The sequence below is a fragment of the Crocodylus siamensis genome, chromosome 9 (genome assembly GCF_052110815.1).
Source record: "Crocodylus siamensis isolate JL-2025a chromosome 9, ASM5211081v1, whole genome shotgun sequence".
NCBI lineage: Eukaryota > Metazoa > Chordata > Crocodylia > Crocodylidae > Crocodylus > Crocodylus siamensis.
The window spans coordinates 2,403,276-2,424,850 of record NC_143403.1 but is presented as its reverse complement, the minus strand read 5'-3'; the positions used below and the strand labels follow the sequence as shown (position 1 = coordinate 2,424,850).

Here is a 21,575-nt window from a genome sequence, read left to right as displayed (position 1 = left end):
TCAAATTTGCAGATGACACAGAAAAGCAGGGGGTTGCAGCCACATGGAGCCTGGGAGGAAGATCCCATCTTGATAAATTTGAGAATGGGAGTATTGCCAGGCTGAAATTCAGACCAATGTAAGGTTCTACTCATAGGGAAGAAAAAAACAACCATGTAGATGCACAAATCCAGAATAGGAGCAATATGCAGTTTGGCAGTAGCATTAGCAAGAAGCTTAGAGTGGCTCACAAAAGCAGCTTGAGTTGGTAATAGGACATTATTGCAAGAGGGCAACTTGGAGATGCAGTAAGAGAAGCTGTGTACATAAGATTGAGGTAGTGGTAGTACCACCCTCCTCCATGCTGGGCAAATGGAAGACGGCAGCCAGTTTTGGGCACTACCTTCCAACAAGGCTGTGGACAGGCTCCAGAGGCAAGTGACAGAGGGGCTGCTGCAAAAGCCAGCTGAGGAAGGCTTGAAGGACCAAGGTTGAGGTGGGAAGGAGACATGAAAGCAGCTTGAATGTCTCCATGAAGATGGAGGAACATTATTGTCCTTTGCCAAAGGCAGGACACAGGGCATGGGCTTAATCCTAAAAAAATTAGCGTGAGGAAAAAGAGTTGCATTGCATTATCCATGAGCACGTATGGTGGACAGAAGGGGTGCTGACATGGCATTTTAGTTTTGGCAAGGTTTGCTAGTGAGTTAGTACATGTTCCCAGCTTAATAGGCAAAACGCAGTGAATGTAGGTAATACCCATCCTCTCCTGTTTTATTCTGAATGACTGAGCAGGCATCTGGACAAATGAAGGTGAATTAGTCTTAACTGGAAAATCAAACCCCCAGAAACTATAGGGCCACGCTTACCTCAAATAGGCTGGCCACAGCCATGCAACACGGATACATTGCAGCTATTGACACAGGCACGCTTATCAGTCCAAGCAGACAGCTGGCAGACCATTCCCAGGGATATATGGCAGCAATAAGGTGAGGGGAGCTAACACAAATATTACACTTATTTATCTACCACCTGCATGCAGACACACATGGCTGTGGATCTGATCTAGCATCCCCTAGCAATAGCAAAGTGAACTTTCATTTGGGATAATGATTTTTCTAGACAGCAAGAGCATTTATTTTTTAAAAAATTATAGAAATGACATTTACAGTTCTCTCTCAGGAACATAACATGTTAGAAACAGCAACTGTTATCCCACCCTCCCACCCCTCCCCCCAACAAATGCAACGCTATTTTTATAAATAGTTACACATAAAAGTGAGTTAAATCTTTTTGCCTGTCAAGACCAGATTTCAACATTCCCTTTTCAACAAGTGATCTTAAAAGACAGTCACTGCCAGGTACTTTGCATCTAAAACAAACTTATTCTTCAAGGATGAAGTCCCAGGGCTCCCAAGTTTATTCAGAGAAACATGAGATTTTGGGATTTATGTTTAGAACTTGCAGTCCAAACTGTTAGATCCACAAGATTTCACAAGATCCAGAATGGAAAGCTTCCCGACTCTCCTTTGAAGCAGGCATGGAGAGGTCTTTTTTTATTCCCCAGACAACGGTACCTGGCAGTGTCCCCTCAGCTGGGTATCAAAGTTATTTTCCCTGCAGCTCTGGGGTAAAGGAATCCTGAACAAAGGTCCTGAAAGATCAGGGCAAGAATTAGATTAAAATTAAATTTTTAATGCCAAATATTAACTAGGTTTTTTTTAAACCAAGGATAATTTTCCTTTAAAAATCAGCCAGTCAAGGTGCATGTGGAAGGGAGACCAGGAGGAATGGCTTGTGCCAGGCAGCTGCTAAGCATGAACCCCATATGCTTAGCCCTTGCACTCCCAGCCTGAAACAACAACTGTTCTCACCACCTCGGGCCTTGAGATGAGACCTCCCCACTGTGAGAATAGTGTCAGGAATAGAGGGAGACTGCATTTAGGCCCCCTGCAAACGCGCCTTGTTTCTACGGGCTGGATTCAGACCCAGCCCCTGGGAGGTGCAGCTCAAGACGACACTCCCTGCACCCCCCGGGTTCTGGATCAGCTTCCAAGCAGGGTTTGTGAGTGGGTAGATCTCATGCGCTGACCGGCATTAACACAAGCCTCATCAGAGGAACAGGGCCAGGCACGCCTCTTCAGCCACCCCACCCCAGGATGTACGACAGGCCTATTTTAACAGCAAGATCAGAGGTGAAACCCAGGCAGTCTTTATAACTAACATTTAAAAAAAGAAAAAGGTGGTGGGATGGGGGTTGGAATCTGACTTAGCTGCTTCACCAAGGGTTTTTCCCTTTCACTCCCATCAACAGTTCAGGGGGTAGAAGAAATCCCACCTTGCTTCCAGGATCTGCTTGTGCCCAAGAGATATCCCACCGAGTCTGGGTACTGGTCAGCTGAACGAGTGGGTCCCAGAAAACAGAATTCAGGGCACCTAGCTCTTGTGTCTGGACCCCTGAGTGTGGCAGAGAAAGCAAGATGCCCCTGACAGCTCTGGTCCAGCTGGCACATGGGCTGACTGCTCTAGGTGCCCAAACCCCGTTTCTTGCAGCTTCTACAGGATGAAAACAGCTATGCGGGGAGCTTGGTTTCTCTGTTCCAGTCATGCCATGCTCAGAAACGTGGGGTTGCCTCCCAGGGAGATGAATGGGCTCCCTAAGAATGACCCGCAGGGCAACCCCAAAATGCCTGGAAAGGTGCCAGCATGGCACAGAATACAGCACCCCCTTTGCTGCACCCCACACAGACAAGACACCCCACACTTCTTTCTGCTCACCTAGGTTCCCATTCAGCACCCTGCCACCCCTTTTGTTTTTTTAAATGCAGTCCTGTCGCCATCTCCAGCACAATCTTGTCTTTGTCTAGTAGGGAGAATACCACGGCAGTAACCGTCCCCGGCTCCTGGACAAGATCAAACACAGCGTCAGAGTGCACAGCCAGTCCCTTATAAAAGCAGAGCGATGCCTGCTCTCCAGCCCACCTGAAGCATGGGCAGAGGCCTGATGGACCCAGGCCTCACGGGCAGCATACCTGGGCTCTGTGCCCTGCACCAGCTGTGCGCCCTCTTCCTGCAGCAAACCCTCCGCCCCCAAGGAGAAAACTTGACTAGAGGAAACCTGTGAGCCCTCCCACCCCTGTACCCTTGGTGGGATCCTTCACCTCCCCTGCTAAGCAGCACAGCTTGCTGAGCCTGGAGTCAGAGCTGACCATTGCAGACTCTGAAGCACCCCAACGCTGGTGGACTGTGCAGGAACCCACTGGGAGCCCGGAAATGGACTGGAGCAGAGCAGAGCCAACCCAGGAGCAGGCTGAAGGGGTCGTCCCTCCCAGCAGAGGCAGCGTGTATACAGCACACCCCTGGCCTGAAGCCTGTGCTCTAATGACTGGTCCAGAGCTGGATGGATGTAGAGTACTAGGCTGGTGCTTAGCATCATCTCCCAGCACTGGGACGGACCAAGGAGAAGCTGTCCTCGTGGCAGTGATGAGCTACATTTGGCTACCAGGCCACCACACGCGAGCCCTGCTTGGTGTGGGTACACCGTGATGCTGTGCTCCACCGCTGGCCCCCCAGCAGCAGGGACCGCCGCCCTCACCTGTACACCCTGCCGCGTGGCCAGGCTCGCTGCCCTCTGCAGAAGCTTGCCCCATAACACAGGCCCCCCCTGCTCTGGGCACGGCCCCGGAAGGCGCCACGGTCGGTCGTGCTGATGCCTGGCATGTTGGTCCTCTTGGGCAGCACCTAGGACACAGCCAAAGGCTTGGAGCTTGCCCCCTCGCTGCCCCGGGGAGCAGGAAACCCCCAGCTCCAAGCACACGGGTGGCATGTGCAGAGGTCTTAAATTTGCCAGCAGCTGGGTGGGATGGAGCACACGGCGTCTCCATTGCCCAGGCTACAGAGCACAGCCCTGACTGCCCCTGCTGAAGCCAGGTGCCTAAACGACAGCAGTCCTCATCCCCTGAGCTGTGCTTGGGAACCCTTGGCCAGCCTGGGCACCGCTAACTTAGCCCAGCCTGGCACAAACCTGGAAGACAACCCCCCAGTCACTCCCGCCAGCCTCACCTTGATGACCCGGCCGCGAAACACACTTTCGTCCAGTGCCGCAGCCGCCTTCGCTGAGCTTTGGTCTTCAAACTCAATGTACGCGTACCTAGGAGGTGACAGGAGGACAAACCCCTTTGCTCTACCGCTCCTAAGGGCGCCAGGGAACAGCCCAGAGAGGATGCTCCAGCCGGCAGTGCTACAGCTGGCACCAAGAAGGTGACAGCTGCCCATCCAAGACCCTGGCACGCCGCAGCTAAAACTGCAGTCATCCGTGTTTGGAAGCATGCTTGACACCAGTGCAGGTCCCCAACCCATGGGGTTACTAAGCCAGGTTCTAGCTAAAACCTCAAGCACAAGCCAGCAGCTTCCAACCCAGCTCTTCCTAAGCAGACGCCTGCGCACCCAGCTGAGATGGGGCAGGGCTCTGCTGCGTGGTAAAAGTCAGAAGAGGGACCTGAAATGGCTGCTAAGCTTCCTGCTGGCTCAGGGGACTTGGAAACAAGGGGAAGCCTCCTGGGAGGCCAGGCTGCATCTCTGCTGGCTTCAAATACCCAGTGAACAGCCCGCGGCGCCCAGGCAGACCCCGCTGGGTCTGGTGCTGATGCTCTCCCATGGCCAGAGCTTAGGTAGCAGCCCGTCCAGCACGAAGAGCCTCCTCAGCACTTGACTAACAATCCCCGCTTGTCTGGTTCAGACAGGGAGACTTCCTTGCCAGGGAAGCCGTGGAAGCAGCTGGCACAGCATGCAGGGCAATCACCATAACACATCTGTGCACTTGTGGTGCAAAGGGGGCATTTACACACGGGGACCCAATATGGGATCTACCGTGTCGGAGGAGCTTTCCTCTCCCTCCCCACATGGTGAGCAGTGGATCCATGCTGTAGCAAGGACCCTGACTCGTTGCTGGACCAGCAGACAGACAGCTCACTTATTGCCCCCATAGCTTCTCATGAGTTACTCCACTAGGAGCACGAGCATGTGGAGAGATGCATGGACGGGCACCCTTCCCGGAGCAGGCAGCTCACCCCCATTCACTCAGCGCACGAATACGTGGCTGGGTTTATACAGCAAGGCAGGGCTTAGAGTGGCTATCCCCAGCCAAAGCCAGGGAAAGAGAGACCAGGGGGTCAAGGTCTGGAGAGTGGCAGAGGCCTGGGGGGTCTCAGAACAGCGCGCACCCCCTGCACCATCCCAGGTGCCACCAGCCCAGCTGACCCTTTCGGATGTCCGGAGAACTTGTCGCAGAGGATGGTAACGCGGTTGACCTGCCCGCAGCTGTTGAAATGGGACTCCAGCTCCTCCGCTGTGCCACCGTAATCCACCTGCCAAAGCATGCCCCGCTCAGCCACGCACCAAGGGCATGGCCCAGCCTTTCACCCACGCTACTCATGCCTCGTTAAACAACGCCAAGAGGCCAGCTAGGAGGCATCCCTTTCCTAGCTCCTACACAGGCAACTCTCACTAATGACGTGAGCCAGTGGCAGCCTGCCGTGCTGGGCGCTATAAATCGGGAAGTGGCTCAATGCCAATGTCATTGCAGCCAGGTTTGCATCATGCCAAACAGGTCCTGTCTGCAGCATTGGAGGAATAAGATGCGACCTGCATGCTCTGAGGCTGCTCCTATTGCTTCCAGCATTGTCTGGGGTTTTCTGCATCTTTGAGTCTGGATACAGAGCTCCTGTTACTTCAGATCCAGCAAGTTATCCAGAATCAGGTGAATGCCACTGAAACCTTTCTGTGCACATTCGCTCTAGTCCAAACCCATGCAAGCTCAGGCAGCACCGGACAGTTTTTGTCTTTGCATTCATGCAATGATTCCCATGAAGGAGTTCACTGGCAGGAAGGGTGCTGGAAGCTGCGCACCCCCGTATTCCCCCAGCCTCCAGTTCACAAGGCCTACAAGTCACTTCAGTCGGGCTTACACCTGGTGATCCATGGTACCCAAATCCCACTCCAGACAGATGCACCCAGTCCCAAAAGACAGGATCACCCAGCTGGGGAAATGGAAACCGCAGCACATGATAACAACTCTGATCAAACCACTCAGGATTTTGAAAAGCCAAGACCTGCAGCCAGCCCCTTGCAACAGGTGGAAATCAAGGAGATGAGTTTGAAGCAGTAAATTCAAGACAGCTGCTCCCGGAAAGGGGCTCGAGGAGGCTCCAGGTACTCATGGCTGTTAGTACAAGGAGCAATGGACCAGCTGCGCTTTTTGCCCAGAAAGCCACCAGTGCTTTTCCTTTCTCCCCACTTACGTTTCCCACATAGACAGATCTCTGATCAGCCTTGATTTTTTCCTCTGCTGTCCTAGGAAAGAAAAACCCTGCCGGGACAAGGGAGACTTTGAAATGACCAAGCTTCAGGGGCTGGTACTGGAGACCCCGCAACTCACGCAGCCCACCCTGATGCATCCCAGAGAGGCACCCCCACCGCCTAATGGCCCTGCCCCAGCGCCCAGAGGCTGCAGCACCGTACCTGCCTCTGCTGCCATGAGGAGGTGACTCTGGGCCTCTGCCTGCAGCTCCTTCAGCCGCTCCTCCTCCTCCTCCATCTCGCGGACCTTGGCCTTGATGGCTTCCAGCTCCTAACACCAAGCCGCAATGCCACGGGCATGAGAACGCAGTGCCCGAAGGGGATCCTGTGGCAGCTGCTCCCCCTGCCCATCCTGGCTATTCTCAGTCTGCAGCACCTGGCACAGGTGAGTTTTGCAGGGAAAGAGGCAGGGTTTGCTTGCACCTTGCTCTTAGGCAGTTGAGGGCATTGGAAAGTGGGCACATGGAGGAAGAGGAGCCAGGGGGTTTGGGCTCTGCAGTCCTCACTGCCGATCAGAAAAGCACAAGACGGGGCAGGCTGCTGGCTCGCTCACACTCTCTCCTGGCTTACAGGAGAGATTTCATCTCCTTGCGTATGCTTTGGAGAAGAGGGGAGTCTAAGCAGCGTGTCCTTAACACCACTGCAAAACAGCGTTTGCTGGCAGCGAATGCTCCCCTGCAGCATTTGCAACTCAAACAGGCTGGAGGGGAGCAGAGTTGCAGCTGGTTGCAGACAAACCAGAGCCACGTACCCTAACGAAGCCAAGACTGAAGGTGAGAGCCGAGCAGCACGAGGGGCACCAGTGGCTCCGAAGCTTGGGAGCTTTTGTGAGCTCTACCCCGTTTCTGTGGGTCTGCTTCGATTTACTCCCTTAGAGACCCAGGAGTTGCCTCCAGGTCTGGGGCATCTCAGGTGGAGGAACAAGCCTGCTATTAGGGATGCAGGAGCAGAAACCCCTTTGTGCCAAATACTCTGCAAAGGCTGGATGGCGATATCACACTCCCTGCAGGTGCCTGTGCTGTGCCTGGGCTCTGATGTGAAGTGGAGTGGCCCTACCACCCCTTTGCCTCACCCTCTTGCTCCAAACTGGTGTTGCTTTATACCCCACTGTATGCCTCAGCAAGAGAATTAAACCCCCACTGACCCTCCGCTGCCCTGGAGACTAAATCCCTGGAGGGGTGATAGTCCTGCAATGCCTTCCCACGAGTCCCCCCCACGCACCTAGAAGTTCAGACATCCCCTCTCAAGGCAATGAGGAAGCATCATAGGGCAGCTCTGTGTGGCGCCGCAAAGCATCATAGGGGCATGGTCCCCGGGGTGCTGGCAATGCTCACGGGTGCACACAGCCCCCTAGGCAGGGCCAGGACCTCACCGCTCCTGCAACGGAGGGGGGTCCTCTCCCTTTGCCCCCCAGCAGGTCCCAGCTAGGACAACATTAACCTTTGCCATGGATGGTCCACTCACCGGGTCCTCCACCTCCAGCTCCTCCACGCTGTCTCCCTCCAGCTGGCTCAGGTCTGAGACCTCACCCGTCTTCTGCCAGGTAGCCATCTCCACCGCATCCCAGGAGCCCCCCGTCACCAGGGCCCCCGCGGGGTCTTGCCACCAGATCCCAGAGGGGTCCAGGAAGAACGAGCTTCATAGGGACAGGGAGAGAACCAGGCAAATCAGAGCGGCGTGTCCTTCAAGCACGGGATTCATTGCTACCAGATGTGGTGGAAGCTGAGAGCCAGATTCACCCAGGGACCGGGTACGTGCTTGGAGGAAAGGGGCATTGGTCTCTATTGAGCAGGGAGCGCGGGGCACGGTCAGACCTGCCTGGACCCTCAGTGCTGGAGGCTGCAAACAGGAGAGGAGCAGGGGAAACCCAGCTCAGACCCAGTCCACACACCCTTCCAGCCAGCATCTGCTCTCATGGGAGACTGGGCAACATGGACCCAGGGTCTGATCCAGCCCCTAGCAATTCTCACGAGCAGCCGGGGGAGCGGCAGGGCAGGTCCTCAGGCCAACACACGCCCAGCACGGTCTGGGATGCTGCCTGGCCCGTGGGGGTCTCCTTGGAGCTTCCCAGGACCCCTGTTCTCCAGCAGCATTTCTCAACCTTTTTTGGACAAGGACCCTGCAAGGGAAAACCCCTGGTTTCCCATATTTTTCTCCTTGAAAGGAGACAAGAAACTCTTGTTAACATTTGTTTGCAGCCCTTTCATATATTCACTTTTGCATCACACCCCATGGTTGTGAGAGACGCTGCTCTAAAGCAGGGGCTGGCCCAGAGCCCCCCAGGCAGAAACAGCCGGGTGCTTAGTGGGCACCTGAGACCTGGATCCGCAGCAGGTAGGACAGGGCTGCGCCATCCCAGCACCCAGCAGTGCCACGAGCCTTACTGGGACATGCCCCTGCCCCATTACCCTGCTCCCAGCCTGGACATCGCAGCTCCACCAGCAGCCCCCACCTGCCCCACCACTTCCCCCATTTGATACATCAGCAGCCAATCACGGCTTGCCCTCCCAAGGAGGCGGGGCCTCGGGCTGGCTTGCCCAGTGGTTGCAGCTGTGGCTGCCAGCTGCTCGCCCCTGGCACAGGCTGGCTTGCAAAGTCCCAGCAGGACCAGCTTCATAGCCCCTCTGGCACCCCTGGGAAGCTTATCCTGACCTGCTGGGCATGCTGCAGGGTGCTGGGGGTTGGTTGTGCACCGCCCAGGGAGCAGGGTCAAGGTCAAGGCTTTTGGGCTCCTCAGCTGAGGAGTACACCAGGATGAGCAGCTGCTGCGTCCCACCCCAGAGGTGGCTGCACCACCCTGCAGAGGCAGCACTGCCACCCAAGTCATTCAGATTAGGGGTCCCCAGGCCTCCAGGAGGGGAGCCCCTGGCAGCCCAGATCCAGATGGGGGTGCTGGGTAGGTCTGGGGGCTCTGCCAGCACACCCAGCACCCTTCCCTGGGGAGGAGTCCTGGCCACAGACTGGAGGGGACTCATGGCAGGAGTCGCCCCATGAGGTCCGCGTGATCCTCTGGTGGCCCCAGAGAGCCCGGCTGGGAACGCGCCCTGCTCTGGAGACCTGTCCTGCATATCCCAAGCACGAGACAACGCAGAGCACCAGGCTCCCTGAACCCAGCCGGCCTCATGGCCCAGGGGCCTGGGGTCCCTGCCCGAGCCACGGAGGTGGCAGTGTATTTTCAGGCAAGGTCCTTAGGTGTGAGTCCCATCTTGAAACCCTACTCCCATAAGAGGGTTTAAAAACTCTTCGTGCAGCAGAAAGAGCCTTCGTGGGGCTCCTTGTCTACCCGACCCCTTAGAAACTCTTCGTCCCACAGGTGTGAACCACCCTCTCTCCTTTTTCATCCCTTTTATTGCTCCACTTATCCAGCTAGACTTTCTTCTGCCCCGTCGCTGCTCCTGGTCACTGAAGCTCCTCTTTCACAGCCCTGCCAAGTTGATCTGAACTCTTTCCAATGAAGTGATATTTGGTTTTTTTGCTTCTTCAAACTGAATCATGCGGTGCTCAGCCCTAGCATATGAGTCACACTGCTAGTTTCTTTTGAACAGGAGAGAAATGTGTGTTGTTTTAGAGGTGATGATGCACCTGGCCGTGTTGCACCCCCCTTTTCAAAATGCTAGATCCACCCGAGTCCCCCGCTAGCATCCAAGATGCGGCAGGGCTGAGCCCCCCTCCACACCCGGCTGCTCGCCCGGGGAGGGGGGCATGGGACCACTGCAGCCGAGGCCTGGGGGTGATAGTAAATCGTCTTTATTACACAGATACAGAGTTAAGAACAGACAGAACCTGAATCATAATGTTTACATCTTTCACAGGTCAAACATACAGTACACGTAGGAAACAGCGAGGGGAAGGGACAGCATGCCGAAAAACTCCGATCACGGCGCCATTTCTCTGCAACGGCCACGGAAACCAACAAACAGCAGGGACGGGGCGGGCAGGGCAGGACGCGTGTGTGGGGGGCTGGACTTCTGTTTTCTCCCTTCTCGGAGCGGTTTTGGGATGTGCTGAGGCACCCAGCACCCCTCCTCCCTCCCATTCAAGTATTGCACAGTTTCACGCGGCAGTCGGCTCTCCAGCTCTATGCGTGTATGCAGCAGACGAGGGGGGCACCCCCACCCCCGGCATACATCTGCTGACACGGCAGAGTTGCCCCGAGGGTGGGCTGGGCTGGTCTCCCCTGAATCTGGCTGCATCCCAAGCCACGCGCCCCAGTGGGGTGACGCTAGAGCACCTTGCACTCCTGGTGGCTTTGATTCTTGTGCAAGAATTTGAACAAAATCCTCCTGGGTTGCAGCTGAGCTGCTAGAGCCGGCCTGGACCCCGGGAACCACCGAGTAGAAGCCTTGAATCCACGTGGATTTGGGGGCCGTTTCCCCTGCTCTGCGTTTACATCTGCTTTTTGGACGCTGCGGACAAGGGGAGCTTGCTGCTGGGGTGTTCCCCCAGCAACCCAGAAGCCGGGAAATGGCTTGGTTCATCCCCAGGCCCCTCCGCAAGACAGCCAGGATGCAGGGATGGCAGAGGGGGTCTCCCTGAGGGCAGGCATCACACTCCTAATCCAGCAGCCCTGCGTATAATGTCTCCGAGAGGCGCTCCCCTGGGGTCTGGCTGCTTGCAAGAGGCAGGAGCGGGGCAGGAGCATTTGGCCCACAAGATGTAAGCCCTGTGGGTCCCCGCAGCCCTGACCTCGTCCCGGGGGCAGCTGCCAGGGTGCTGCGCACCATGCCCAGCCACGAGAACAGGCGGGGAGCTATGGGACCGGGGGTTCGCTAGGGTGCCATCCGGACCGTTGAGGAGCAGGCACAGCGGCGAGACAGCGCAGGCGGGAATGGGGCTGACCTGGCAGGAAGGGGCTGCTTTGGTTTCAGCTTGGATTTCAATTTGGAAACTGAGGAAGAGGAGGTCACCATGGAGATGGGTTCGTGGCGAGTCGTGCTTAAAGCCCAACAAAGCCCCTGTCTCTGCACCGGCCGCCTCGCCCCCACCCCGTCCGTAGCCCGCTGTGCCCCTGGGCTCCAGCGCTGCTTGGCGGTAGAGCTGCCTGTTGACCGCCCTGCCCCATCACAGGCCACGGCCCTGCAGGCCCCTGGGGTGCTGAGACCTCAGCCTGGGCGGCAAAGGGGCCCAGCCTTGGCTTGCCTGCACGCACCCTCTGCCACACTCGAGGGAAAACCACCCTGGCTGCTTTACCAGCAATGCCTGTGGCTGCTGCATTGGGCACCCCAAAACTCTGGCCTGGTCTCGGTCTCTTCCCGCGCAGCCTGGGGGTGCCGACGGCAAAGAATCGGGAACATGCAGGACCTGGGCAGGCAGGTTGGCCATGCCATGAGTCGTGACCCACCACCAGCGGATCAGCCCAGACCCTCCCTCACTCCCCTACGCCCTGGAGCTGGCCGCTGGCTCCTCTCCTGCAGCTCCCCTCTCCCCCTTCTTCCATCCCGCCCCTGCCGTGTTCCCCCTGCCCACCTGGCCTGGAGGCTGCTAGGACACCGACCCCCTCTGCTTTCAGCTTTGGGTCCCGATGCCATGTGCCTGCACAAACTGCCATCCTCGATGCTCTGAGCTGCACTGCCAGCGCGTCGGAGATACAGCAGGCAGGAGCCCGGGCAGCTTCAAGCAGCTGGCATGGCAGGGCATCCTGGATGGTGCAGGTGGCCGGTCTGGTTGGGTAGCTCCAGGGAGGAGGCCCTCGCCTTCCCCTCTCCAACGCCGGGCCTCTGCCCTGCTGCGTGGCGCTCTGGCTGTGCTCCTCCCGGGACGGCACGGGCGAAGCAGCGGGTTTTGCAGAGGCAGGACTTCTCTGCTGGCTACGTGGGCTTTGCTGCTTTCTTGGGACCCGGGGGCTTCAACGCTGGCTTCCCCCAGTCACCCAGGCATGCCCAGCAGGGAGACGTGCATCTCTTGCTGCCCCCCGCTGCTAGTCGATGCGCCCAACAGAGTACCCTGTCCTTAGGGTCATGCGACATGTCACCGTGATGGGGAGCAGCAGGGCTAGCAAGCGAGGGGGCTTCTGGCTGTGGCAAACTAGCAAATAAATGCAAGGTCAGAACTGACAGGCGCTCAGAGCTGGGAAACTGAGCCCCGGGCTCCGTGGAAATCAACCCCAAAGCTCCCCCTTGCCTCCGCCCAGACAGCTGACAGGGTGGGGGGCAGTGGGGACAGACCAGACCCCGGGGCATGATGGCAGGTCCTTGCCACCCCTCACTTCCAGCCTGGGTCTGTCTTGCAACAGCCATGCCAATGCCCATGCAGCGCCTTCGACAGCCCTCCCGGCAGCAAACCAGCCTCGACACGCGGTCGCGGGGCCCAGAGACACAGTCACGTGGCACCACGGCCCTACCCTGCTACATGGGGAAGTGCCTGTGAGAGATGGGGGGTCTTTGCCAGCTTGGACCACCCGGAGAGGAAAACAGCACGACGGAGATGCGAACCGCGTGGGCCGCCGCGCAGTGCACCGGTCCGAGGCAATGCGCGGGGGGGCCGAACGCAGCCCCTGACCCCGAGCCCCCCGTCACCGGCTGCCACGGACCCAGACCACGGTTCTCCCAGGCCGCAGCCAGCTACAGGGCAGGGGAAGGGAGAGAAAAGCATACCCACACACGGGCATCCTGCCACTTGCTCTCAGCCCTGCCCCGTGACGAGCAACTGGGAACTTTGCAAAAAAAAATAATCATCCTTCCTTTTTCTTTGTTCTTTCTTTTTAAAAAGAAACCACACGTGACAGAGGCTGCGGGTCCGGGACTGAGGCTCCTACTGAACACACCGAGTTTGTGGGGAGGGGGAGAAGGGTTGTTTTTTTGTCGGTTTTGTTTTTCTTTTTTCTTAAAACCTAGCTCCTAAACTGCACGCACGTCAGTGGCTTCTCTTGGTATTTGGCAAACGTCTCTTCTTTTATTAGCTTCCATAGGATTCTTTTTTTTTTTTTTTGGACCTCTGCAAAGACTATGTACATTCACATTAGCATACAGGGTGTCTGCCCTGGCCGTGGCGGGGCTGCCCCCATCCCGTAGCCATGCCACTTTCCATATTGCACTCCTGCCCTCTGCGCTTTATACAATGATGCAAGAAATGCAAAATAATCGACAGTGTCTTTCTCTCTCTCTTTTTCCTCTTCTCTAAGAAAAAGTGTTTGTTTTTCCCCTTTCCTTTATTTCCTCCTAGAAATCATCGCAGAATCGCATGGGGGAGGGAGAGGGAAGGGGAGCAAAGAAAAGCAGAACCGAAATTAAAAAATAAAAAGGACCAACCCAAATGAACCCAATGGCCATGTTCATCACCGGACTGGAGCAAACATCTGGAGAAGAGCTAGACACAAAAGCAGGGGTGGGGAGGGGGGGACACCTATCTACAAGCAAATAGAGTCTTCCGAAGGGAGAGGACAAAAGGCGTCTCTTTCTTTTCTTTTCCTGGCGAAGTTTGGAAGAAGCCAAGACGGCCGTGGAGAGATGCCGGAGCGAGAGGGGCGGGCTCTGGACAGCAGAGGTAGTGAAGGAGTACGCGGGCCAGGCAGCACCGGTACCGGCGGCCTTCTGCTCGCGCGCTGACCAGACGCGGAGAACCGACGACGGATTGTCACAGTCCGGCTGGGAACGATGCTCTCTCTGGACAAGGACCGGGGCTCGGACCTCCTCACTGGCTCTTCCCTAGGCATTTATAATCCACAGAGAGACAAAGCCGGGAGCAGGGCTTTCCCGTTGCACGCGCACGTATGCACGCACCCCCCACCCACACACAAAGCCCTCGGCGGCTCGCTTTGTTTTTGCTTTATTGGACCAAAACTCTTTCCATCCCCAGAGCTGCGTCCGTCCTCCTCCAAGGTAGGTCCGGGAGCCGAGAGTCCGGCCCGGGACGGCCCCCCGCCGCCCCCCAAGAACACAAGGAGTCCGACGCGGCTGGCTCTGCCCGGCGCCGGGAAAGCAGTCGTCGTGGTTTGGTTGGAACAAACGAACGCTGTTCCTCGTCTCGCGAAAAACCAACCAAAAAAGGAACGGGAAGGTCAAAAAGAACCAACGGCAACAGAACGAAACAAACTTTGGCAGTGGAAAAAAAGTTTGGGTTTTTTGTTTTTTTTCTGTTTGTTTTTGGATTTCCTTTGGAGCAGAGGTGAGTCTGGTATGTTCTTGGCTAGCTAGCAAGGTAGTTTACAGGTACGCTTCCTTCACTTGGTTTCACTTCACTTGGTTTGTTTTTTTGGGATTTTTCTTTTTTCTTTTTTTTTCTTTTTTTTTCTTTTTTTTTTACTTAAAGCCAAAGAGTTTGACGGTTTTTCTTTTTTTTTTTTTTTAATTCTCTTTCCTTTTAAAAAAAAAAAAAGACGAAAAGAAGTTTCTTGCCTTCCGAAACCGAAATCCTTTGTCACGCCGCTCCCCCCCGGCCAGGCCGAGAGAGCTGTTTGGTGCACATCCATACCCGCACGCACGCACGTGCCCACGCGTCTCCAGCGGGACAGAGACCGAAGGGCTCCCGCTCCCCGGGGCGAGAGGCATCGAGTTGGCAGACAAATCCCACATCCGAAAAAACAAAAGGAAGAAGAAAAGAAAAAACCGACGACGACGACAATCATCCCCCAAATCATACTGAGAAAAGAAACCCAAAAGAACCGAAGAGAGAACGGAGAAGATTGGTATTTGCCGTAACTCCACTTTAAAGCCCAGTGTGAGGATCCGTGAGGATTACATGTGAATTCGAGAGGTCGTTTTGGAGGTCAAACATGAGTCAGGTAGCTGAGGAGGTTGCATTGAATGCAGTCTGGTTTTTCTTTTGGAGAGAAGCAGTAGCAGCAGTGACGGTTTGTAGATTCCTCTGTTTCTTTCCCCTCTGTTGGTCAGTCAGGCGACGGCCAGGTCACTTAGCGGGACGTGGCTTCCAGAGGCGCCGGGGTGGCCGGCGTGCCGGAGCGCGACGCGGCGGACGAGCCCGTCTCGCTGGGGCTCGCCGCGATGGCCACGCTGGTGATGGAGGGGGTGACGGCGACCACGTCCGGCTGAGCGGCGGCCACCCCCAAGCCCGCCCCGGCAGAGGGGGCCGCGCCGGCCGGAGCCTGGAGGCCCTGCAGAGTCTGCCCACAGACGTGGTGGTGTTTCTCCCAATCCTTGTGCTGGCAGAAAGACCCGCAGTAACGCGCCGTGTTGCAGCCGCTGCAGGTCTCGCTCGCCTTGCGCCCGCAGTTCCAGCAGCTCTGCGTGGGGGGGCAGAAAGCAAAGGCGTCAGCCGCAGGGTAGCGCGAGCATCCGGCCTTACCGCCCCCTGCCCCGGGGAACGCTCTGGAGCTCAAACCCAACGCAAGCTAGAAGCCTCTTCCCATTGACATCACCCGAGTTTAGGCCCCAGCAAAGATAATGAGAACATAAGCGGTGCCATACTGGGTCCATTTAGCCCAGCTGCCGACGGTGGCAGAAGCAGATGCTACAGAGGACGAGCATTGAACCGGGTCTGTGGAGTGATCCATCCCCTATTCATTACCCTTCCTGGCATGCACCTTTATTGGTTTAGAGATGCCAGAAGAAACATCTCCAAGTATTCTGCTCAACAGCCATTAATAGATCCATGCATTTGTCCACCCCGTGAACTTGGCAATGCTCTCTGCCCCCACCGCCTCCTGCGGCAATGAACTCCACCAGTTACCTACGTGTTGCGCCAGAAAAGTACTTCCTCTTCTTCCTTTTAAACCTCTTGCCTGCAAATTTTAGTAGGTGGCAGGTTTAAAACGAATGGGAGAAAGCATTTTCTTCATGCACATGTTGTCGACTCGTGGACAACCTGCTGTAGTCCCTGAAGTTGGGTTTCACCCGACAGGGGCTTTTGAAACCCTCCAGGCCTGGAAAATGCCTGGTCCGAGCACAGGCCCAGGAGCTGGGAGCCCCTGCATGGGGCAGAGCTCATGGCAAGGCTGTCTTGTGTAAAGGCGCTGATTTCCAAGGGCTTGCAGAGACTTTTGGACCCCACCATGCCACAGACTCCCACCCCATGGTGCACACTGCTTCCCCGGCCAACCTCTACCTCGCTGGAGTCTTCCTGCTGATTGATGACAGTGAGCGCGTCCTCTGATGCCTGGCGCTTCGCCTCTGCCAGCGCCCGCTCCATCTTGGCCCGCTCGGTGGTGATGAGCTCGTGGGCCTTGCGCTCGGCGTCCGACACGGCCTTCTGGAGCTCGGACATGGCCTGACGCTTCACCTCGTTCACGGCTTCTTCTGGAGGCAAGAGCACAGAGCACGGCACCTGGCATGTAGGGCAGCCTGCAGCCAGGTGCCCACGGGGACCCGGCGGCCTGGCTATGGGGGTGCAGGTCAGGAGGTCCTATGGGGCCTGGCTTTGGGACATGCATACACATGCACCTTTCACACTAGCCCTTTGCACAGGGCAGGGTTTGCTCTCAGCACTGCTCTGCTAGGGTTGAGATGGGGACAGCCCACGGTGTCACACTCACCAGCTTTCCTCCAGATCTCCTCGGGCATGTAACCGGAGAGGGGCCTGGGCACGAACTCACGGTGAGCGTCTGCAAGCAACAGGCAGGGAGAGCACATTAGGAGGCAGGGCTGGTCAGACCAGACCCGCTCCTCGCTGCGCCTGGACGCTGAGAACCACCGCACCCGAAGGACAGGGCATCCCTGGGGCTCCAGCGTCCCCCAGGCAAACAGCTGCGCTCAGATGCACCAAGCCAATACCCCATGGCCAGGTTATGATCCCTTCTATTTGTATAACTATGAATATTAATTAGTTTCTCATTATTGTAAATAACGCATAGCCTAGTCTGCATTGCTGCTGGACCTCAGGGCCCTGATCCCAGGACCCTGCGCGCTGGATGCTGCATGGGCTCTCTGCGGCTGTGATGGGAGCAGGATAAATCAGTGGACGATGCCACATGCTCCAGGCATGGCAGAGTCCGGACAGGTGTTAGCAAGCTCCATCCCCAAGGCAGGAACAGGCTGTGAACACACTGCCCGGGTCTTCCCTGCACCAGGAGCTTGGCTCCCTTGTCCCCACGCCCCACTCCGCTGTCTTCCCTGAGACCCAGAGGCTGCCAACAGAGACGATGCCCGGGTACGTGACAGGGGAGCGGCAGGTCCATGCCATCAATACCTAACTGGGGCGGCTCAGGGGCGGAGGAGCTGTTGTGAGGGCGGGCGGTGGGGCTGGCGCCCTTCTTCATGTCCTCGGCGTCGCTGTAGCGGCGGATCCAGTGGTTGAGCTCCTCGCGGTCGGCCTCCTGGCAGCGACGCAGCACGGTCAGCGACCGCCGCGTCTTCTCTACCATGTCCATGATGCAGTTGAGCAGCTGCAGGAAGCAGAGCCTTCATGAGATCCTGGCGGGGCAGCGGGGCGCCCCCGGGGTCGCCGTGCCGACTTCCCCTCCCTTCCCTCCCCCAAGGGGGCAAGAAGGAGGGATCCCAAATGGGAGGAGAGTCCAGCAGCTTCCACCCGTCTCCAGGGCAGAGGGGTATCAGGCTCAGCAGGGCAAGGCATGGAGGGAGTGGGGACCCTGCCAGAGCCAGGCGAGAAAGCCAAAAGAGAGGGTGCGTGCCACAGGGCTCAGCATGGATAAACTGAGACCCCCTCTGCAGGAATGCCGGCTCCTCGAGGCCCTCCCACAGGCCTGGCAGCAAGCACAAGTCTCCCTGGACCCCCGGTCCCTGCCTGGCGCAGTACGTACATTGTTGAGGTGCTTCCACTCCTCGGCCCACTCCCGGTCGGTCAGCCGGTGGTCGATCACCTCCTCCTGGCGGGCGCCATGCACAGCTGGGAGAGAAGCATGCCCGTCGGCCACAGCTGCTCCCCAGCCCCCAGCCAGCTGTGGACCCCGTCCCCCAGCTCCAGGGCTCTGCTGATCACCTCTGCTTGCTGCGCAAACCCAAAGCAGAGATGCTTCCTGCCCCTGCAGCCTGGGAACAGGGGCAGGGCTGGAGTTCCCCGGCCCCTGGCACGTGCCCTCAATGCCCTCCAAGCCCCCAGGGCTGCATCCCGCCTTGCTTGGAGGAAGCCCCAGGCTCTGTCTGCAGGGCGCAGCGTGGGAGACAGCAGCTTTCTCCAGCTCATCCCCATTTGCTTCCTCCAAGCTCAGCCCCACCCCCAGGGTAAGGGAGGGGGCAGGACTGTGGAGCCGCGCACCCTGCCATGCCGCGTCACACTCACCCGCTTGCCGGTGGCGCTCGCGGAGCTCGCGGGGGTCGGGGTGCCGGTAGGCATCGCGGTAGTGGTGGGCCATGGCCATGTCCTCCAGGCGGTAGTGCTGGGGCAGCTGGGGCGCAGTGTGGGGCAGCCCATTGGGCTGGTGGCTCAGCCCGTTGCTGGGGCTGTACCGCTGGGCAGGGCTCATCGTGCATGGCCTCTTGCTGAGGTGCTCAGGGTGCAGGGGGTCGCGGTCCACGCCGTTCTCTTTGGTCCTGGCCCGGGGAGGAGAGAGGGCGATGCTGTTGGGCAGCAAGCACCATGTCCGTGTGCCGCCGGCCCCACCGGGACGACCCTGCCCCCGGGCTCCCTGCACTCGTGTCTTGGGAAATGCAGCTGCTGGATGCCCTCTTGGCCAGGTGCTCTCCCATGCAGGGGGACTCAGTCCCCCGTGGCTCAGCTAGGGGCTGGGGGGGCCACATTCTGCTCTGGGTGGGGGAAGAAGGTAGCATGGTGGGTAGCACTGGCCTGAAGCAGGGTGTGAGGTGCACAGAGCTTAGACGCTCTTCTCAGGCAAGGATTCAAGCTGTCCATTGCTGGGGGAAGCTGGCAGTGGGAGCGCCACCTCCCGACCCATCACTGTGGACATCCCTTGGCCCAGCCAGTGCCCAGATGCATCCCCTTCACCCCAGCCCCTGGAGGACAGGGTCTGTCTGCATGGGCAGGGCAGGCTGCATTGCACTGCTTGCAGCAACTGGGATCAGCAGCTGCCAGCCCCAGGCCAGGGGCTGCACCCACCACAGCTGGATGGGGGGGGGTGGCATCTGCCCTCTGGGCCTGGCACGGGGCCTGTGGGGAGGGGAAAGGGGCAGGGGAGCCCCTACCTGTCTGGCGTCCTCCTCTTGCCCGTCTCGTTGACCTCCAGCAGCAGCTCAGAGGAGTCGATGGGGGACGAGGCGTTGGCATCCAGCAGCAGCTGCTCGTGCTGGGCCAGATACTGGGCTGGGGTCTGCTTGGCCATGCGGGCGCAGTGCAGGAGCTCGCGCTGCAGCAGGGGCAGGTTGGCCTGTGAGTGCACAGGGTAGGTAGAGAGTTACACCTCCAGGACCCGTCCTTCTGTTCCCCTCCACCCCGGACCTCTGCTGGGAGAATCTACCTGTTGGGGGAGAGCCCCCGTGGCTCCAGGAAGGGCACAATGAAGCCAGTGGGAGAGAAAGCAGCCCCGGATGCAAGGGGCTGACTGCCCTGCTGAGACATGCGGGCACTGCATATATCTACATGCATGTGCCACAGCTGTGCACAAGCACGTGTAAATGCAAGTAAATGTGTGCACACCCATGCGGGCATGCATGCAGATATATGCACGTGCACATGCATGCATATGTGTGTGTGTATGTACATGCATGTAGGTAAGTGTGTGCATGTGTGTGCATGCTTGTGTGCGCACACATGCATGTAGATGGGTGCCTATGCACATATGCACATAGGTATGTATGTGCATGCATGAAAGTGAGTGAATCTGTGTGCGAATGCATGTAGCTGTGTGTATATGCACATGCGTGTAGGTATGTGCATGCATGTAGGTCTTTGTTTGTAAGTGTGCATGTGTGTGCACATGCCTGCAAGTAAATGTGTGCACATGTGTGCATCCATGCATGTAGATGGGTACCTGTGTGTGTATGCACATGGGGGTGTGTGTGTGTGTGTGTGTGTGTGTGTGTGTGTGTGTGTGTGTGTGTGTGTGTGTGTACGTGTACGCAAGCTCTTTCCAGACAGGTACCAGACATCCCCTTGCCCTCGGCTGGATGCCCAGCTGGATGACCCATCCCTGGGACCCAGCTGAGGCCCGTGGCGCCAGGCTTCCTGCACCCCTCCGCCTGCCACGCCAGACGCCTGCCGCTCCCTCTGCCCGCGCAGGCTGGGCCCCCTCCTCCAGGGAGGCGCACAGCTCTGGCTCGGCGTGGCCTGACCCCGTGCTCAGGCGCTGCAAGGCAGAAGCCCCAGCACCCCCCACTCCCCACCCCAGCTCCCAGGCCGGCGGGACAGGCAGGGCCGGGTTGCTAACCTCCCCCACCCACCGCGTTTCTCATGGAGCCACGACCCCGGGAAGCGCGTCCAAGGATGAAGCAGCCGAGCGCCGCGGCAGGCCCGGCGCGCTCGCTGCCAGCCCTGCTTTCCTATTTAGGCCGCTGGTCGCCAGCCAAGCCACCATCTGTTGAACATGTTAGGGCGCGAGCTGAGGAAACGCAGAGCTGGAGACTCCAGGGCAGCAAACATCCCTCCCGCCTGCTCTTTCCCCCCCTCTCCCCATTTAAGTAAATAACTTGGTGGGGGGGGAGGAGGAGAAGCCTGAGTCTGGGAAACACGCTGCGGCCGGCTGGAGACTTTTAGCCTAATGAAGAGCAGCTGCAGCCCTGGGTGGAAGCAGCTGGGCGCAGGGTGCCAAGAAAGCAAACACAAAGGCGAGTGTTGTCCCATGTCTCCATGGCAGGAGATGGGGCTGCCGGGACCCAGGGTACGGAGGGCACCGGGAAGACGAGGGGGCCCCTGGGTTGGGGAGGATGGAGCCTCGGGAAGCCCCAGTCCCAGCCTGGCCTGCTGCAGCTGGCAGTGCCCTGTGCCCCCAGGGTGACTGGATGAGCCAGGGCGCTGGAGGCAGCCAGACCAGGCCCCTTGGAGCTCAGCCCAGGCCACCACGTCTGCAGGGACCCCACAGCTGGGCTCTCGGCAGCTGTCCGAGGTGCTGCCGCTCCCACCGGGCCTGGGCACAGGACGGAGAGAACCGGGCAGGGGGCAGAGACGTGGCACGGACCCTCCTGCTCCACTTCCCCAGCACAGCAGCTCTGGGAGGGCTGCTGGGTTCATCTCCCCACTTCCCAAGCAGGGAAACTGAGGCACGGAGGGGCAGAGTTGCTGCCCCCCTTACATGGGACGTCATGCCCTGTACTAGAGCTCAGGACCCCTGGTTTCCAGAGGCGCTGAGCAGGTCCCACTGCTGTCCGCTGGCCTGGCCAGGGCTGCACGCTCCTGGGAGCCAGGCTCTGTTTCCCCGGCTGGGAGGTGGGGAGCGAGACCCCGGCCTCCCGGGGCTGTGGGGCGGCTTGGGTGCCTGCAGCACCCACCTGCAGCCAGGG

The 21,575-nt window shown here is 58.2% G+C and overlaps 2 protein-coding genes across 8 annotated transcripts in view; both read right to left on the bottom strand.

Annotated features, from left to right (window-relative positions):
* Positions 1–2,842: 2,842 nt before the first annotated feature.
* PABPN1L (PABPN1 like, cytoplasmic) lies at positions 2,843–14,822 on the bottom strand. Its single transcript, XM_090063203.1, has 10 exons — positions 14,670–14,822; positions 13,856–13,979; positions 12,279–12,360; positions 7,801–7,972; positions 6,499–6,607; positions 6,279–6,346; positions 5,239–5,345; positions 4,042–4,129; positions 3,575–3,720; positions 2,843–2,882 (listed from the first exon to the last, which is right to left on the bottom strand). The coding sequence occupies exons 1-10, from the start codon at positions 14,820–14,822 to the stop codon at positions 2,843–2,845; spliced, it is 1,089 nt and encodes a 362-aa protein (XP_089919329.1).
* The window catches only part of CBFA2T3 (CBFA2/RUNX1 partner transcriptional co-repressor 3), a 41,492-nt gene continuing 29,984 nt past the window's right edge, over positions 10,068–21,575 (bottom strand). For 6 of the 7 annotated variants that reach the window (XM_090061941.1, XM_090061937.1, XM_090061942.1 and 3 more), the window contains 7 exons: positions 19,326–19,507; positions 18,466–18,716; positions 17,987–18,072; positions 17,416–17,611; positions 16,763–16,831; positions 16,336–16,526; positions 10,068–15,514 (listed from right to left, as the gene is read on the bottom strand). In XM_090061941.1, the coding sequence (XP_089918067.1) occupies positions 15,185–15,514; positions 16,336–16,526; positions 16,763–16,831; positions 17,416–17,611; positions 17,987–18,072; positions 18,466–18,716; positions 19,326–19,507 (1,305 nt within the window). In that variant the 3' untranslated portion in view covers positions 10,068–15,184. The remainder of the gene's footprint in view (positions 15,515–16,335; positions 16,527–16,762; positions 16,832–17,415; positions 17,612–17,986; positions 18,073–18,465; positions 18,717–19,325; positions 19,508–21,575) is intronic. The other variant, XM_090061938.1, reaches the window with a different exon arrangement.

Excerpts from the sequence above, each read along its gene's own strand:
- PABPN1L (XM_090063203.1), bottom strand. The coding sequence starts at position 14,822 with ATGCCTCTCGCCCCGGGGAGCGGGAGCCCTTCGGTCTCTGTCCCGCTG. Across the intron at positions 7,973-12,278 it reads CGCATGACCCTAAGGACAGG|CTCGTTCTTCCTGGACCCCT; the intron begins GTACTCTGTTGG and ends GTCCCTATGAAG. Across the intron at positions 6,608-7,800 it reads AGCTGGAGGTGGAGGACCCG|GAGCTGGAAGCCATCAAGGC; the intron begins GTGAGTGGACCA and ends GCTTGGTGTTAG.